General features: G+C 45.7%; 2 protein-coding genes across 3 annotated transcripts in view; one reads left to right on the top strand and one right to left on the bottom strand.

Annotated features, from left to right (window-relative positions):
- The window catches only part of Atp8b1 (ATPase phospholipid transporting 8B1), a 140,126-nt gene extending 133,017 nt beyond the window's left edge, over positions 1-7,109 (bottom strand). Inside the window, 1 exon segment of one of the 2 annotated variants that reach the window (NM_001437265.1) lies at positions 6,808-7,000. The gene's annotated coding sequence lies outside the window, so the exon portion shown is untranslated. 2 annotated transcript variants of the gene reach the window in all.
- On the top strand, positions 5,741-10,582 carry LOC147999841 (uncharacterized). Its single transcript, XM_087593705.1, has 4 exons — positions 5,741-5,822; positions 6,572-7,873; positions 9,954-10,308; positions 10,385-10,582. Exons 1-2 carry the CDS (start codon positions 5,741-5,743, stop codon positions 7,525-7,527), a joined length of 1,038 nt encoding a protein of 345 aa, XP_087449831.1. The 3' UTR covers positions 7,528-7,873; positions 9,954-10,308; positions 10,385-10,582.
- Positions 10,583-19,172: the final 8,590 nt, after the last annotated feature.

Genomic DNA, 19,172 nt, shown 5'->3' on the forward strand with positions numbered 1-19,172 from the left:
ACTCAATTAAAAGATTTAAAAAAAAAAAAGTTGAGTCATTGGTGAAGGAAGCCCAGATTCTTTTCTCCATTCAGAACGTTGTCTCCAGCAGACACCTGTGTTCTGGAGAGACTACCTTGTCATGGCGCCACAGAACTTGGACACCCAGGATGGCATAGAGTGCAGTCAACCATAGCTCCAAGCAGGCCAGCTGGGTGACAACAGCAAATGACCTTCGCTTAGAATGGGTAGCTACAGGTTTCGAGGAGAAGGAAGTGGCTGTTATCGTACCTGTTTGATACCATGGATTTTCCCAACAGTTGCTTTGGAGGAAAGCATGTCACTAAATGCTACATGTCTCCAGCTTTACCTATGAAGAGAAATTTTTACCAAGCGAGCACTCCAAACCTCATCTGACCATATACAAACAATCGGAAGCAGCCATACTTACAAGCGAGGGCCGGCTGCAAATCCAAATCCAATGGATATATCAAGTGTCTAGGTGGGCAAACAAAATGTGGAGGTGGCTAATGGAACATTATTCTCCCTTATAGCAGAAGAAACTTCAGAGGCATGCCATGCTGGGGATGATCCCTGAAGCCACCACGCTGAGAGAAATAAGCTATGACAAAAAGGGTAAGTAGGATTAAACTCAACAGCTGGTACCAAAGAGTAGTCAGGTTCGCGTTGACAGATAGTGGAATAGACAGGGTCTCAGGGACAGGGAAGCAAGGAGAGAGCTTCTGTGTGAGACACCGAATGACTTTATGGACTAACACTGGTGTTTGCTACACGATAATAAGGATGTATTTAATGCCACTGAACCATACACTGAGCACAGCTAACGTGGCAGGATTTGGCGTTCTCTATACGTTTAACTGCTTTCTTTCTGTCCCCCGAAGTCGGTTTTTGCATCAGAAGATTATCACCAAGTTGACTTTCCCATCGCAAAGTCACTCTGCTACCTGAAGCAGAATGAGAGTTTTACCTGGTCCTCGGTCTCTGCAGCCGGATGAACACAGCTGCAGGCCACACGTGTGATTTCTGTGAAGAATCAGACGTTCTAGGAGCTTATTGTCCACCAGTAATTCAGTCCTCAGAAGACCCACACGCTCCCTCTCCAATGCGAAGACGAGGCTAGTACTTCCCAGCAGGCGGTAGGGAGCACCAGTTCCGTCTCTGGGAGTGTACATTTAAAGCACTCCAGTCACGCAAGCATTCTTAATGTCCACCTTCTCATGGTGAGCCGTCTCAGCTCACCAGGTCTCAAGAGGGCAAAGCAAGAATGTGTATACATCACACTGTATTTTATGGAATAAATCATGGATCCAACGCATGGACACACCTCCCTAGGAGCAAGGTAGACCACTAGGCAGCGCATGGGGGGGGGACAATATTTCGTGTCTAAGAAGCACTGCTTGGGATTTCTGGCTCCTCTGTTAGGGTGAAGATTAGAAAACTGATTTCAAACACAGCCTACCCTAAATCAAACAAACCTCGACTCTGGTGGAACAAAAGCCACTCAGCAAAGAAATGAAGCCATAAAACAACAGTCCTGTCAATAAAGAGCCGGTCTACCAGGCAAAGGTCAGCCTCCACTTTACTCAGTGCAAAAGCTGGTTCTCCACCATGGTAGGAGGGAGAGGGTAGCTGTCATCACTGAAAGGTACTTAGGGCAATCTTCCCCCAGGAGTCTAGTCCTTTGTCTAGGAAGACACCTCTGCTATCATGGTCAAGCACTTCTCACACCTTAAAGGCTAGACTTGGAGACTGATGATTAACCAGGCCCAGACAGCCAGAACCTAAGACCACCCTCTTTCCACGTACAGAGAGTCCAGAGCAGGAGAAAGAACCTGTTCAACAATCTTTTCATATTTATTTCTTTTCACTGTGTGTGTGTGTGCATGCACACGCACCATGCATATTATCCTTTGAGGCCAAAAGAGGGCATCAGATCATTTGAGTAAAGTTACAGATGCCTGTGGACCACCATGCCAGTGCTGTGAACCAAACTTGGGTCCTCTGAAAGAGCAGCAAATGCTCTTAACTGACAATCCATCTCTCCAGTCCCCTGACCAGATTTCTTATCAAAGAAGAAAATCAACTCAAACCCTTAAGAAACTCGACAATCTTCCCTAAAATAGGAAGGGAATCCATTGGCATAATTAATAGAATGTAAGTGAAGGAAGAAGAGAGGGAGGGGAGAGAGGGGGCAGGGAAGGAGGGAGAAAGGGAGGGAGGGAGGAAAGAAGAGGGGGGAGGGAGGGGGAGGGAAGGAAGAGAGGGAGGGAGGGGGAAGGAAGAAGGGAGGAAAGAAGGGAGGGAGGGGGAGGGAGGGAGGAAAAAAGAGAAGGGGGAGGGGGAGGAGGGAAGGAAGAGAGGGAAGGAGGGAGGGAGGGAGGGAGGAAGGGAGGAAGGGAGGGAGGGAGGAAGGTTGCAATCAAGTTTCATAGTAGCACATACTCAGGCTCCACAGACCATGAGATTCAAACACTACTGAGTATCCAACTGGGGGTAAAGAAGAAGAAGCAGAAGAATGAAAAACAGAAACACAGGGTACAGAAGGCACCATCTTGCTCTAAATGCTCCGAGAGCCTCTGCTGGGCAGGAGGTGGTAGCACCCAGTTGAGAGCATCCAGAGTCCCATGCCACTGTGACTGACTGAACATATCCTCCTATGAGGTCAGTTAGCTTCCTAGTCATCCAAGCACCCCAGAACAAGGACATGGATTTGAAGCCTTAGAAACTTGCTCCTAAGCACCGATCTTTCTATTTCCAGGTGCAAATGTGCACCGCTGTTTGCTAAACAAATGCTAACATGTAAAATGAATCCTGCATCCTCCACAGAGCACAAGAAAGGCAATGGTGGGTGTGGGTGAGGGAGGGGAGCAGTGCACACAGAGAATCAACAAAGCAGCTCTACCAATCACCGACCACCTTGTATTCCACTCTCTTTCCCAGGCGCCTCCTTTCCCAAGCGCTTCCTTTGAAACTCATTACCTCACACCATTTACAGGCGAGAAGCCTAGCTGCAGAAAGTTCTTTAGGTTATGCAGCTGAGGAACAGTGGAGCCCAGATGCCAACCTGGGTCAGAGGTCAGCATTTCCGCCTTACCACTGGGACCTGTTATCAAAATAGTCCCCATTGTGGGCAGACCGAATGATAATTTATTTAAAAGCTCAATTGGATCAAAAGTATTAGGAGGCTACTAATCTGCGCCAAAATGTGAGCTGGTAAATTCCCTGCTTTCTAAGAAGAAAAATGAGAAAGGAGGCATATATACTACAACCATGTATATTCACACGCGCATTTTTTTTATATAACCTTCCTCCACAAAACTAGGGCCTTACTGACAGAGAGAGCTACAAAAGATCTTATATTTGGTATTGCTTTTAGGTAGGTACCAGGATGGAGTTCAAGAACAACACAAGCGGGGGGCTGGAGAGATGGCTCAGTGGTTAAAAGCACTGACTGATCTTTAGAGGGCCTGAGTGCAAATCCCAGCAACCACATGGTGGCTCACAACCATCTGTAATAAGATCTGATGCCCTCTTCTGATATGTCTGAAGAGAGCTACAGTATAACGTAGACGGTAGGATGGGAAAGTAAGTCATTTGTGTGTGTGTGTGTGTGTGTGTGTGTGTGTGTGTGTGTGTGTGTGTGAATTATACCTCTTTGCGAAGCAAGTTAATTGTTACACACACACACAAAGACATATCAGCAAACACTGGATCTAATGGGATAATATAAAAATGCCAAAAACTTCACAGGGTACTCAAAGACGCCCCATAAGGAAATATTCCAGAGAGGTAGATCTAGAAACAGATATAGAGGCAAAAATTTCAAAAGCCTCCAAAATTCTTGAGAAGCCTTAAAGATTGTCTTGGTCAGAGCCCAGGTTAGGATCCAAAATGGACCCAGCCCAGAAGGGACCCAGCCCAACATATACTTGCCCCCCAAAGAGCCCCTTCCTTTGTATCCAAAGGTTCAAAGGTTTCTTTTACAAGCTAGAATAAAAGAGTGAGGCCAACAGTAGAATTAAAAGCTCTCTAGAATTATAGAGATTACCTGTGGTCCATATTGCTCCTGGAAAACTAACATAGAATCTAAACTAAAGCGATAATAAAATATTAATATATCAATGTTCCTGTTTACATGGCCAGACTCCAGTATCAAGTAATAATAATGAATAAACACCAAAGGCTTGCCCCTCATGCTGGCTTTTTAAAGTCATGTCAACAGGCTGGAAAAAAAGCTTCGGGGTTAGCATCTCCCCACCTCTGCAAAAATTAGGAATTACATAATAAAATTAGCCAGGTGTGGTGGTTAATGCACCGATAATCCCAGCACCTGGGAAGCAAAGGCGGAGTCTCAGGAGTTCAAGGTCACTATCAGCTACATAGCAAGCTTGAGGCCAACATAGTCAAAGGAAATACCACGATCGAGAATGAAAATAAAACTGACATTCTTCTAATAAAGAAATAAAGCAACATTCATACATCTACTACTTGTAAAGGAGTCACGTGTTCTCTCCCTTCTCTTACGGCTGTCCCCACCATAAGGGGTTGGGTGGGGGGAGAAAGGAAAGAAAGAAAGAAAGAAAGAAAGAAAGAAAGAAAGAAAGAAAGAAAGAAAGAAAACTATTAGTATCTATCCCCCTTAACAGATGGGCAAACTGCTGATACAATTAGGAAGATAACTGCTGGACTCGAAAACCAGGTATTTTTACTACTCCTTGCTTTAAAGCAGAAGGGAAGAGAAAAATGGAAACCAGGACGGGTCAACAGTCACATTCCCTCAGCTGTACCAAGAGCCAAACACAGGAAATGAGGCTGAACACGGAGCTAGCCATGAACTTGCCTTACGTCCGAAGACTCATCTTTTCACGAAATAATTTACTTTTCACGAAATCATTACCCTTTTTTTTTTGGAGCTGGGGACCGAACTCAGGGCCTTGCGCTTGCTAGGCAAGAAATCATTACTTTAAATCACCGTCTTAGACAGAGAAAGAAAATCCTCTTAGTCCCATCACTAGGAGGTGATAACAAGTCAACTTGGGTATGAGTCGCCCTTAAAATAAAAATCCGTAGAGTTGGACGGTGGCGGACCCGGAGCGGACACCCGTGATTGAGGTATTGGTTATAAAGTCAGTCGCACAGGATCCTTTCCCATCTCCTTGGGCCCTTCCCAAAGAACCAGTGAAAATTATCAAAATGAAACCATTAGAAGATGATCGATGGACGCAGCCGTTACGGAGTCTCTCAAAGCCAAGTACAAGGAAGTGTCTACATAAAGAAAACCATTAGCAGAGCGTAATTGTAGACAGGTGTGACTGCTCCCCAGAAATTAATCAGGTAATAACCACTCATCATCTTTTGCACTGTGGATGCATTTATAATAGGGTTTAATAAGGCCTTAACAAAAGGCAGCATTATGAATGGCACTTTAGGCCTAACACAAAGGTGCTGCTTAGATGATGAAAAACTAGAGCTTTGACCTTATATTTCGTATGGCCTTCCTCTTCTGACATGGGCCTCTATTTACTATCCATTGAGACCTTGAAACGCATAACCTTTGTAGCTTTTCTTCCTCACGGCTGTGCGCCTTCCTCGGTGGCCAAGTGTCTTTGAGTAGTTCATTGGTATTATCTGGCTTGATTTTCTCCTGTGGCGGGGGCGAGGAGAGAGAAGTTTGAAAGCAAACTAGAAAGATGTGAGTAAATCTTTTCTTCACTCCAAAGGGGCAGGCAATTTGGGGAGGATGGGAGACTCCACAGAGCTAGCACCAGAGCCGAGCTTGAAGAATGAACGCCTAAGGCAGTGCCTGCAGGCTGAGGGGTCCGGTAAGGTTGTGGGAGCTTTTTTTCATTTCCCTGTGTGGTTTCCTCGCCCCGTGCTTCATCCTCTTGGAACCTTAATGATCCCTCCTCACACAGCAGTCTACAGATCTGCATTCTGAGCCTCCAGGGGTAGAGACGTACGTGCTTAAAACTCCCTCGGAGAAGCTGGCCAGACGTTTCTTTCACTTTAGGCTGAGAGAGTTGGCCAAGAGAGGAATTAAAGCACTGGCCCTGATCCACGCCACATCTCCCGCCGCCTGCCGCGTTTTCTTTCAACAAGTGACAGCTACAGGTAGCAAACTGGGGATTAAGGACAGCGGCAGTGCGACAAGAGCTAGTGAACACGACCCCACAGTTACCCGGAAAATTGTTTACCTCTATTATGCCCCCACTCCCTTACAGATGCGCAACGAATGAGCTGAGGTGGCGGGGGGACAGAGGGTCTCACCCCCTCCATTCTTCCCAGCAGGTGCGACGCGACCAGAAACTCTCCTCCTTGAGGTCATTTTTGGGAGCTCCGAATAGCCTTCTCCCCAAACCTGTCAGTGGAAGATCCCCAGGTGGTCTTCGCATGACAGCCAGAAACTCACTTCAAAGATTCCCCAATCCGTTCTTGGCTTAACTCTGGAACCTTAACTCCGGACATGTGTGTCACAAACCAACGAAAAAATAAAACAAAACACCCAAAACAAGCTCCCGGGAGATCCCTACGCCGAACAGGTGAAAACCCTAAAGAACTGGGAATCGCTCAGTCTGTCCTTTGCCAACCGTGGACCATGGCGGGGGCAGAGGCTTCCGGCACCACTGCCCCCGTCCCCCAAATACCACTCGTCCAAGTTCGGGAGTCCCAGGACGCGGACAGCTGCTGCCACCGCACCGCAGATGCGTAGAATCCACTAGCCCGTGGATCACTCAAGGCAGCCAAGGACTCCTGCCTGGCTGGTTAGGTCCTAGAGGTCGGGGAACACCAGCGCCTCGCCCCTCTTACCTGGTGCTCTCTGGGCCCGGGTTTGGGCATCCGCGGGGTGCGCGGCGCTCCGAGGCTCTTCCGAGGCTGGTGCGCACCTGGCCACCTCCCGCCCGGCCTCGGCGCTGCGGCTGCGCTAGCGCTGCATGGCACACGGGGGCTGGCCGGGGGCCCCGGGAAGCCTGTCCAGTTGGCCGCGACTCCTCCGGCTCTCGTGGCTCGCCAAGGGCTCCCCGCCTTTCCCCCGCCCCGCGTCCGTGCGCCCTTCCTAGGCGGCAGCCCTTTTCCCTCCGCTCTGCCCGACCGGACAAACTGGTTTCTCTGCTCCAGGGAGGAGCCTCTCGCCTCCCCCTAGCAGCGGCCGTGGCCGCGTGCGGCTTGGGGACCAGGCTGGAGTTGGGGCCGGGGGCGGTCCCGCCGTCTGCCCTCCCTCGATCCCTCCCCCGAGTGTGGAGAGGCTGGGCCGCCAGGCCTGGGGCTGTTGTACGTAGCCCTGCTCCAGTGCGGCGGTCTAGAGGCAGGTGGCCACCCCTGACCGTGACCGATCTTTGTCTCCTCTGTGACCCTGCCTTTTCGGCCGTACGCAGCTCCCGGGGCGCTCCGGCTCCCTGCTTCACAGTCACCACCCCACGAGCCTCGCGTCACTTTCCCGCCCACTGTTGTCGGCTTGGCCGCAGGCCGGGGTCGGTGACCGCGCCAGCCCCGGAAAACTGGCGGGGTTTAGTGAGACCGGGGACCTGAACTGCTTCGGTAAGAGGAGCCGCGCTCGCTCCCGGCCAAGTCACGTTTCAGGATCGGTCACCAAAGGCGTCGGAACAGATGGCGCTAAGACTCCGAGAAACTCTAATTGCAGCAAGCTCACTTTCTGCTGAGCTCAACGCCGCCCATGTTTAGGACCTTGGGGCCAGACGGAACTGGTGTGTAGCAGGTGAAGTGTGGTTGGTGTGGTGGCCACATTCAGACCTGCTTGCTGTGGTGCCGGTGGATCGCGCGTCTTCCCGGGCTGCTGCTCCTACGCCTGCATCCCTTCGACTCTCAGAGTTGACACTAACAACAAGTGTCTAGGGTCAGAAGGGAGCAAGCAAAGGTCTGTAGGAGTATTTAGCAGGTAGCCGGAGGTAGACCGCTTGCTTGAGTTTAACTGCCAGTGTGCAACACTCCTCTCTCATCTCTAAATCTAAGCCATGCACCTCATAAAACCATCTTTACAGTTCTGTTTGCAAAACATTCTGTGTGGTAAGAACAATAAACTAACTTGTGTTTTTATTTAATTTAAAACTCCGAGCTTCAAGGCTAGCAGTAAATTACATTCTTTTGGGGCAATGTAACCAAAAACAAAGCAAAACAAAACAAAAAAACAAAAACAAAAAACAAACAAAACAAACAACAACAACACAACAAAAAAACGAAAAAAAAAACCTACCATAGAATTATGTGCACAAAGCACAGGGAAGAAGGGACGACACCCACGGAAGTCTCTGCTTGCCCTCTCCTTTCTCTCATGTTTAAATATGATGCGTGTACTAGCTCTTACCTCTAGGTAAACTCACTAACTTGGCTGGAGTCACGGCCTCATAGTCAAGGACCCAACTTGAGCTGAATGACCTACCTAGAACTCGCCAGAAGAGGAACTTCCCAGGCTCCTGGCGGCGATGCTGAGTTTCTCTGTTGCGTCTAAAAGTCACCTGTAAACTTTTTGAAGAATCTCAATTGAAAAAGACTTCCAAGAAAACTGACTCCGGACCTAGAGGAGTTGACTTTGCTGATGAAGGAGTCCTGACCTAGAAATCCCGGTCCTCATCCTCTCTGATAGACCCTGCCAAATTTCAGTGGATTTGACCAATCACTCCGAGTGTCTCATGCATGTAAGGAGGATTAAATTTGAAGTCTGTCGAGCTCCATTGTATTTCCCTGAAGGGTTTCCTTAGTCTCCTAGAGACTCTGACTTAAAAGGAAGTCCTTGACTTCAACATGGAAAATACATTCACAATGAGCCAATATGAAGAGCTTTGACTTTACTAAAAAAGGAAAGAGGGACTGAAGAGATGCCTCTGTGGTTAAGAGCAGTGACTGTTTTCCCAGAGGACCCTAGTTAGGTTCCCAGCTCCCACATGGTAGCTCACAACTGTCCAGTAACACAGCTTCCGGAACCTGATGCCCTCTTCTGGCCGCTAGGGGAACTGCAATACATGGTACACAAACATGCAGGCCAAGAAACATCCAAACACATAAAATAAAGGTTTATAATTTTTAATGAAAAAAAAAAACACTCGGGGAAGTAATAAAACACAAGCATGGCTGTGGCTTAACAGGCTTCAGTTAATTAAAAGACATTTTTACATCGATTTTAAACATGGAGAGAGAGAGAGAGAGAGAGAGAGAGAGAGAGAGAGAGAGAGAGAGAGAGCGCACAAAGGAATATGGCATAATTTAGTGTGGGAGGGGAAGGCTCCTCAGTGAGAGTTTACAAGTAAGTGTCTCAGCGGTGGTTTTATATATGCCATTTTGGCGGTTGCCAAGCCAAATCTCAAAGGATTGCCATGAATCCCCCACAAATAAACTTTCCCTCTCCTTTTGGAAAATGAGAGTATAGGCTGCCTCTGGAGGTGCCTTCGATGGGATTATTTATCTAATGAAGTAAAACCAGGAGCCACTAGGTTTGGAAAAGGATGTATAGCATGTCCTTTTTATCCTAAAGGGTGGTTTTGTTTATTATTGTTGTTGTTGTTATCATTGTTATTAATACCATTTTTGGTATGAGCTTTCTGGAAACAGGAAAGGCTTAAATGGGATGGTTGCTGGAATCCTTGCTTTTCGGCTGGCCAGAGGCTCTTCCAGTAGATGCTGGGGTGTGGAATTTTCTCCCTTTCTGCTTACTTAAAAATTCCCCTATTTTTCCACCTTTCCTCAGACTCTGGTAACATTGAACAATCATGCTCTGTTATTTAGGACAAGCTCCTCCACTGAGCATGCTGCAGAGGGAGGATGAGAACGCAATAGTAAGGCTTTCCAGTCTCTGCGTTGGTAAATCCTAATTCTTCCCACTGTTTCTGTTTTACCCTTTGTATATTGCTACGTAAGCACAAGGGGATGCTATCAGGCAGACCAGCTCCATTTGACTGAAAAAAAAAATCGTTTTCTAGAACAGTTCTTTCTTTTCTCTGCAGGCTAAAACTTAAAGACGAAAGGCAATCTTAAGAGAAGATGATGCCACCTGCTCTACTAACCCCAGAAGTCAATGGAGGTAGAGCATTCTAAACAATGGAACTGCATGGGGACCACCCTAAGGACAATCAACCATCACTCTAAATTGGTGGTCCTGACGAACTCAGCTGGAAGGTGACTTCTACAGAAGCATGGTCTGCACCAGCTCTGGAATTTTATTTTGGGGAAAGGGGTAGTGTCAGAATGAAGGAGTACGCCCCCAGCACGTTGAGATGACAACTTTAAGCACAGATACCTTCGTGGGAACTTACCTTTGCAATGCCTAATGGTTGAAACTTCTAACATCTGCCCATTTCCGTAAGTGGTGTTTTGAGCAGCAGACATAGGTGATATACTCTTTTCCCTCTTTACATTTATTTATTTGTCGTTACAGGCCAAGCCCTGACTGTAGAGGTCACAGGAGAACTCTCCAGATTCTCTGTTCTCTCTCCCCACAATGTGGGTCCCGGGGATTGAATTCAGGTTGTCAGGGTGATCAACAAATGCTTCCACCAGCTGGGATATCTTGCCAGGCCTGATGGTATACTCTGCTGTATTCTCTGGCACAAATAAAGTTCCATGGACCTCCTGAGTTATGATGCTCTGCTTCCTTTCGAATCACCTGGCTCCTTCCCTAGCCCCCCATTCTTCTTAAAGAAGAAATAAGAAGTTAACTAGCTAAATGTGTCTCAGGTATTTTGGCAATTGCAGGGAGGCACAGATTCATTCGATGGTATCTTAGGGTTTTACCGCTCTGAACAGACACCATGACCAAGGCAACTCTTATAAAAGAAAACATTTAATTGGGGCTGGCTTACGGTTTCAGAGGTTTAGTTCACTGTCACCATGGTGGGAGGCATGGCAGTGTGCAGGCAGACATGGTGTTGAAGGAGTTGAGAGTTCTATGATTCGATCAGAAGGCAGCCAGGAGGAGACTGGACTTCCACACTGGGCAGAGCTGAATATAATATGAGCCTTCAAAGCCCGCCTCCACAGTGACGCACTTCCTCCAACAATGCCACATCTCCTGATACATACAGACAACAAATGACTGAAAACATGGTCTCTTCCAGGGATGTATCCCCTAATTGATTATCCAATGCCGTAGAGATGAGCTCCTTAATCAGCTACACAGTGCAAAGTGGTCAGCCCTGACATAATACACACAACGTCAACAGACTCATGAGGTTATATTTCTATATGTATGCATGTATATTCACAAATGCATATATAACAATAATAATGGAAGAAAAAGAAGCCATCAGTTGGAGAGGAAGTGCCAGGGTGGCCAACATGGGAGGGGTTGGAGACAGGAAAGGTAAAGGAGGAGTTAATGCAATTACATTTACACTAAAAATCAAAGACAAAATACCAATTAGTAGCTAAAAACCAGCTTCCTTTTCTTTCATGTTTGTAATTGAGTGTGTAGCATTCCTCCAGACCTCTTTTCTATAAGGGATAGATTTTTAAAGAATCATGAGTGACTATTTATGTAGACACTCAATGAACGTTACACTGGCCTAGTGTTGATAACATTACACCAGTTAAACTTAATTAGTATAATTAACTTACATGGCCAAGTAGCAGTTTTCAGAGCTGGGGGTGTGGCCCAGTGATAGAGGGCTTGCCTGGTGTATGTAAGGCTCTGAGCTCCATCTAACACAAAACAAAGCACAAAATTCCAAGCTGTCCTATGATCATGGTGAGAGCACATGTTGTCATGTCCTCTTATATTTGTCTGTTAATTTGTGTGGTAGCCACAGTGGTGGTGGTGGTGCTGGTGCTGGTGGTGCTGGTGGTGGTGGTGGTGGTGGTGGTGTGTGTGTGTGTGTGTTGTGCTTGGGCCATGGCATGCATGAGGAGGTCTGATGACAATCTTCAATAAGTTTGTTCTTTCCTTCTGTTGTGTGGGTCCTAGGGATTGAACTCAGACTTGGTGGCAAGCACCTTTAACCCACTGACCCATCTTGCCTGCCCTGTGGCCATGCTCTTGTGTAGTGTTGAGAATTGTCATCTTATGCTCTGTCTTCATCCATCCCACTGACTGGGAAACACCTTGACCTTTCCAACTTCATCCTTCATTATGCTTAACCTGAAACTGAAGTACTCCCCATTCCGGATTGCTGGATTCTGAATAGTATGTGCTATAACCCCTTCCTCTGGAGAAGACATCCCTCGTCCCTCATTTCTCAGGTCTGAGATGGCTTCCTCTAGTGTCCCCTAGAGGGACATTCTGAAGGCACTTTACACTTTTCCTCCCTTCTCACTCCCCACTGCCTTGCGGGCCCCTTGAGATCCAAGATGGATCTTCCTCTTATCTAGAGCATCAATGTGGCATTCTTTGTGGTCATAGAGTTACTGTTTCTCCAAGAATGGAGGAATGGTTGGTGTTGTATAACGTTTTATCTCGCTGATGGTTTCTTTAGTCGTCTGTTGGTTTGGGGTATTTATTCATTTACCACTTGCCCTCTGGAATTAATCTCTACCCACCACTATTTGAAGGACTTTCAAAGGTCCTATTTCTTTCTCCTTCCTGTTCTGTTACTGGTAATTTGCCTCTCTTTACTTCATTCTAGAATGTCAGTGTTATTCAAGTTTGGCTTTCTTTGATTATAACTTGAATACCAGTAGGGCTTGTTGCCGTCATTGGAGGACTACAGAGAAAGGCATCTAAAAGCTTCTGAAAGAAGTCCATGTAGAAGGATGCAACCATTTCTATATTTTAACCTCACAGCCTGCTGACCAATTCTCTTTCACAGCTAAAGAGAACCAAATTAGGTGTCAGGTAAAAGAATAGAGACTGGAGAGATGTCTCGGCACTTAAGAGTACTTACTGGTTTGCTTGATGAGGAGGACTCCACTTCAGTCCCCAACACTCACATGGTGGCTCACACCTGTAACTCCAGTTCCAGGAACATTTCTCTCCCTCACCTTCTTCTGGCCTCTGAGGGTCCTAGGTACTCACATGATGTACACACATAGATGCAGGCAATACACACACAAACACACACACACACACACAAATAAGTAACTCTTAGAAAAAATAGGAAGCAATCTTTTGATTGTCACACTGGCATTTGGTTGGATGACAAGTTCGAGGTCAGCCTTGCCTAAACTGGTTCTAGGCCAGTCAGAGTTACATAGTGAGACCCTATCTCAAGAAGCAAAATAAATAAATATATAATAGCAAATAAGTAAAAAATAAAGACAGCCAAGGAAAAACTAAGGCAAACTTGAACTCGGTTTCTCCTCATGTTCTTTCTCTTAGCACAGATCATACCTGACACCAGCTGTGTGGCTTTCCCCCCAATATCAATATCAAAGAAGCTATCAGTTCTCTAGCGGGTGTCAGTCAGGTGTCCCCTAATTCAGTTCAGTCTGAAACTATGTGCCTGGAGGTAGCACCAGACACCATAGGTGAGGGCTCAGTCCCTGAGGGGACTCCACACACTCTAATTCTACCTGTGCTCTGACCAAGCACCGGCAAATCAGCGGGCTCGCAACTCGTTCTTCACGTTCCATTGATTTCATTGATCAGATCTCGGGGAAAACTTAAACTTACCAGTTAGGTATAAAGGATATGATCGATAGAAATGATGGAAAGAAAGAGATACACGTGTCAAGGTATTCAGGGCAGGCCTTGGGGGCACCCTCCAGGAGCCTATGGGGTCTGCTATACAGAAATTCTATGAATAACTTCTGTATTCATCTGTTTGTTTGTTTTTCAATACAAGGTTTCTCTGTGTAGCCCTGGCTGTCTAGAACTTACTCTGTAGACAGGGCTGGACTCGAACTCACAGAGATATGTACAGCAAAGGTGTGTGCCACCACCTCCTGGTCTTTTGGGTTCTTATGGAGACTTCTGAGTAGGCAGGATTGAACAACTGTATAGATCGGTGATTAAACAAAGGTTTGCTGATGCTGACTCAGAGGGGACGCCCAGCCAGACTTCCCTGTCCAGAGCCTTCTTGGTATCTCTGTGATGTATGCCTTCCTCTCAGGAACCGGCCCAAGTTCTTGTTTGCATCAGGGTTGTGGGGGGAGGGGGTCTCATGTTCTACTGTCTCCTCAGGCAAGTATTCAGAGCCAACTACATGACAGAAAAATTAGTTTCTGTGACCTAACTTGGTGAAGTGAAGTTGTAATTTCGATGGTTTGTTTAGGGGGAAAAGTTAAGAGACAGAAATCATGAATGACAACAAAATAAATATTCATAAATCACATATATACATATATGTACACATATGTACATATATGTATATGTGAGTATTATATATATGATTTTCATGTATACATACAATGTATGTCTGTTTTCTTTGTGTTATTTTATTGTATTCTTGTACTTTTACCTCCCTTTTACCCCCCCCCAACACTAGGTAGTAGAGAAAGAAGGTTAGAAGGGAAAGGGGGTGTAGGCTTTTTAGACTACTTCCTGCTGACTAGGGATATTGTGTTTCTCGGCGACAGTTCAATCTTGTCCTCAGGATATCTCCAACTTCTTGTTAAACTGCAGCGACAGCAATCAGGAACAGCAAGGGAGAGCAGCAGCCTTCTTCTTCTCATACAGCCTAATTACAGTCAATCACTGAGGCAGGTCAAGGCAGGAAACCAAGCAAGAGAAGAGACAGGAACCATGAGGGAAATTCTTACTGCTTGCCTCTAGGCTCGCATTCAGCAATGTACCTTCTACCTCCCACGCCCACCCAACATGGCTGTTTGTGGGAAGACATAAGCAAGCATCTACTCACCACAGATAGAGAACCAATGATGTTCCGATATAAGGAGACTATTAGATTCTAATTGAAGAAGCGTTGAGCTTTATTTTACTTACAGGGATATGGGTGAGAGGTTACTTACAGGAGCAGCAATGGGTCAAGACAGCTGCATCACCAAAGCCAACATCAGCACTGGTGACAACTTACAAAAGCTGGAGACCTGGAACATTCTGCACAACCTGCAGGTAACTTATCAGGTTGGAGAGCATCCTTTCCAGGAGGCTCAAACGAACCAGGTTCTTCCAGAGAGCTTGTCTTTTGTAAGAGTTTTCTAGGCAGCTTGTCTTGCCTCAGAGTCTTGTCTCAGTGATACTATTTATATACACTTGGGCATGGAGGAGCCTAGTGAGCCTGCTCAGTTTCAGGGACTTTCTGGTTCTTTTGAGTTGGTTAGTTCCTGAGTTTAATGAGCTTCCCTGCAAGATGGAATATTTCACCTCCCCTTAGACATTCTGTGTTCCACCTCTTCTTAAAACAAGCTTGTCTTAACAAGCTTGTTTCCAAAAAGGAAGGCACTGATCTAAGAGAAAACTACTATAAAACATACCTTCCCAGAAGTGGGACCACCCACACTTAGCTGGGCTGTCTACATCAATCAGCAATTAGACAATGTCCCCACAGCCATGGCCACAGACCAATCAGATAGAGATAATTCTTCAACTGAGGTTTACTCTTCCCAGATATCTCTAAGTTTGTGTTAAGTGGACGAAATCTCATCATTGCAACAGGCATGCAAATTATGCAATTTCTTTGGGAGAAAGGTAAGAAACACCTATCAAAATTTCTTACATATGTGTATCCCCAAGAATGAATCCCAAGAATCAGTTGAACACATGTGCAAAGGTACAGACATGTGTTCACTGGGTCACATTGTTTTCTCATTGTCAGAGAACTGAATACCCACTGAACGCATGTTCCATCCATGTAATGAGATCCAATTCAGCATTTCATTAGGAAGATCTAGTGATACTGATATTTGTACCATTACCAAGATATATCGTTATAATGCCAAGTACAGCAGAGTGTTTAAATTTGCTAAGTGTCTGTGCTTTTTTAATATAAATAAATGTGTGCATTATATAATATATTAAAGTGTCATCTGAGGGGACTGGAGAGTTGACTCAATGGTGAAGAACACTTATACATCTCGCAGATGACCTGTGTTTCATTCCCAGCACCCACATAGTGGCTCACAACCATCTGTAACTCCAGTTCTGGGAAATCCAGTGCCCTCTACAGGCATTAATGTGGTACCCATGGCCCTCAGACAAAACATTCATATACAGAAAATAATAAAAAAGAAGTTTTATTTAAATATTTAGTGTGTAAAATTAATTTATTATTTAAAATAAAATAAATCTAAAAATGTTGTTTTAAAAAATAAAAACATATGTATAGGTAGGAATGAAGGGAGAGATTGGAAAGAGAAATTGATAATGGTACTCATATTTATGAAGGGAACTAATTTTTCATGTGTTCACACTAAAGCCTTTTCTTATTATGCAGTCATAAAATATTTTATTTATTTATTTTGGAAATATAATGTGTATATGCTCCCACAGTGCTACCGAGTTTCTGATGGGAAACAGCACCAAGCTCAAGGTCAATGGTATTCGACAGAGAAAATAATTTTTTAGCTCTGTTGGTTCTTATATTTTCACATACTAATATATGCCTATTTTGCTTTTTTTGATGTCATCTCCTTTATCTTAGATAGCTATGGGTTCCCTATTATAGAACTGAGTGATGTATCCCATCCGCGACAACCACGCGCACGCGCTCTTCCTCCATCTCCTGTAGGGCGTGGCGGGAGTCCCGAGAGAAGGAAGTCCGGAGTGAATGTGTGCTGTTGATATGGGCACAGTTATGCTTCCCTTCTGTCATGATGGCAGCGATGGCCCCTTTCCATACCAGGAGCCTGCAGCATCTAGCTTGGACGGCTGGGAGGACAAAACCTTTATAACATCTACCGGGGAGCTGATCTCTGTCAACACGGAAGAGAAAGCTGGTGGAGTGGCAGCCAATAACGTTTGTTGCGAACTGTGCATATTTAGAGAGGTCTTCGTTTTACCTTTAAAACGCGACTGGATGTACAGAAATCGGGGCCAGAAAGTATTCTGTCCTCAGAATTCTGGAGGCAAAATTTCCTGTATGATAGATTCTGATGTTACAGCAGATGCTTGATGCTATTCTGACTCTCAAACCCCTTCCATGAGGCCGTGATGGTTAATAGCAGTTGCCAACTTGACAGCATCTAGAATCCTGTAGGAAACAAACCCCTAAATGTAAGTTCCACCATTCTCTGGGGTCCTAGACTGAACAGAAAAGAGAGAACCAGTGAAACCAGAGTCCATCTCTCTCTGCTTCCTGACAGCAGAAGCAATGGGGCTGCCCGTCCTCCCCCTGTGAGGGACCACAACAGACTCTCCCTCCTCAGACCGTGAGTCAAATCTTTTCTTTTCCCTTAGCTGCTCTGGGGGCTCACGGCAATTAGAAAAGCAATTAATTCAGCGACCACCTTCCTACTGCCTGAAAGCCCGCCCTTGGTTCTAAAGTTTGACTAAAATGGACCTTGGGGTACGTGGTATTACAATTTCGAGTGAAGAAGTAAATTTATTTTGACACTGAATGTTTTTAAGAAGGCCAGGACAGTGTTTTCTCAGGTCCATTTATTTCTGTCCAACTGCAGCCAGCCCAAGGCAACTTTTGACAGCAGAGAAACACGTCTTCGAGACTGCCTCCCTTTAGAATTCTTTAAGCTCTCTGGAGTTTTAGACTTAACAGCCTATCCACTGGGCGCCCGGCCCAACCTGTCTCCCTCCTTCACAGGTGTGTGTGTGTGTGTGTGTGTGTGTGTGTGTGTGTGTGTGTGTGTGTGTGTGTTAAACTAGGCATTGCTTGCCTCTGACGCCAGGCAGCTAGTCTAATGAATTAGTAGCTGGTAATGACAACTCACAACACCTCAGGAGCTTTCCTTAACCCACACATGCGGACACTTACTCACCTCTTCCAAGAGAGGAATTACAAACGAGTAAATGATGGTTCCTTCCATATGGTTTGTTGTTTCTTTAAAACCATTCAGCCCTCAGGTCCTAGTCCAATTATGAGCCCTCTCTTTAATACCAGTTAGAGTTGGTTGAAACACTGGGAAAAAGAGTCGTATAAAATTCACCTTCTTTTCTTAGTTGTGGAAACACTGCCGGGAGCTAACTTGCTGTATGTTTGACACTTATTTGTGCTATGATTAATCCTGCTTGTCATGCAGCTTGACAGTCCCCAGCTCACCTGGATTACCAGGAATTGCCTCTTAAGAAGTGCATGACCCCAAGATTAAAACAGAGGCAGAAGGAACACCCATTCAGAGCCTGCCCCACATGTGGTCCACACATATACAGCCACCCAATTAGACAAGATGGATGAAGCAAAGAAGTGCAGGCTGACAGGAACTGGATGTAGATCTCTCCTGAGAGACACAGCCAGAATATAGCAAATACATAGGCAAATGCCAGCAGCAAACCACTGAACTGAGAACGGGACCCCCGTTGAAGGAATCTTAGAAAGGACTGGAAGAGCTTGAAGGGGCTCGAGACCCCATATGTACAACAATGCCAAGCAACTAGAGCTTCCAGGAACTAAGCCACTACCTAAAGACTATACATGGACTGACCCTGGACTCTGACCTCATAGGTAGCAATAAACAGTCTAGTAAGAGCACCAGTGGAAGGGGAAGCCCTTGGTCCTGCTAAGACTGAACCCCCAGTGAACGTGATTGTTGGGGGGAGGGTGGTAATGGGTGGAGGATGGGGAGGGGAACATCCATAAAGAAGGGGAGGGGGAGGGGATGTTGTCCCAGAAACCGGGAAAGGGAATAACATTGGAAATGTAAATAAGAAATACTCAAGTTAATAAAGAAAAAAAGGGGGAAAAAAAAGAGGTCATGGGAAAGAATGTAATTATTATAATATACTTTCAAATGTAAAAGATTATAACTTTAGCTTAGTAATAAATACAAGGTTTTCCACCAAAAAGAAAGAAAGAAAGAAAGATAATGGCAAGAAGTGTGTGACCCTGCTCTTTCTCTTGAGTGTCACATTTTTAGAGATATTTGTTTTTTCTTTTCGGCTACTTTTTTCTTTCATTCATGTATATGACAAAGTGTGATCGTAGGCTTTGAATCTACACTGGGGGCAACCATCTCTCCTCTGCTTCTGTGGCTCCTGAGTTCATAGCACAGAGTGCTTCAAAGTCTACCCCAGGGAAGCCAGACAGTCCCCAGAGGCCACCTCATGAGCACACACAGGTCTGGAACATGGTAGGAGACAGTTTCTCTCTTCTGTCTACAGCTGACTGTAAATGTGTCCTTTCTACCAGCTTCCATACTTCCAGGTCAGACATTGCTGTCCCAAC

Source organism: Rattus norvegicus, chromosome 18, assembly GCF_021556685.1.
Source record: "Rattus norvegicus strain SHRSP/BbbUtx chromosome 18, alternate assembly SHRSP_T2T, whole genome shotgun sequence".
NCBI classification, from domain to species: domain Eukaryota; kingdom Metazoa; phylum Chordata; class Mammalia; order Rodentia; family Muridae; genus Rattus; species Rattus norvegicus.

Excerpts from the sequence above, each read along its gene's own strand:
- LOC147999841 (XM_087593705.1), top strand. The coding sequence starts at position 5,741 with ATGGGAGACTCCACAGAGCTAGCACCAGAGCCGAGCTTGAAGAATGAA. Across the intron at positions 5,823-6,571 it reads CCTGCAGGCTGAGGGGTCCG|TCTGTCCTTTGCCAACCGTG; the intron begins GTAAGGTTGTGG and ends GGAATCGCTCAG.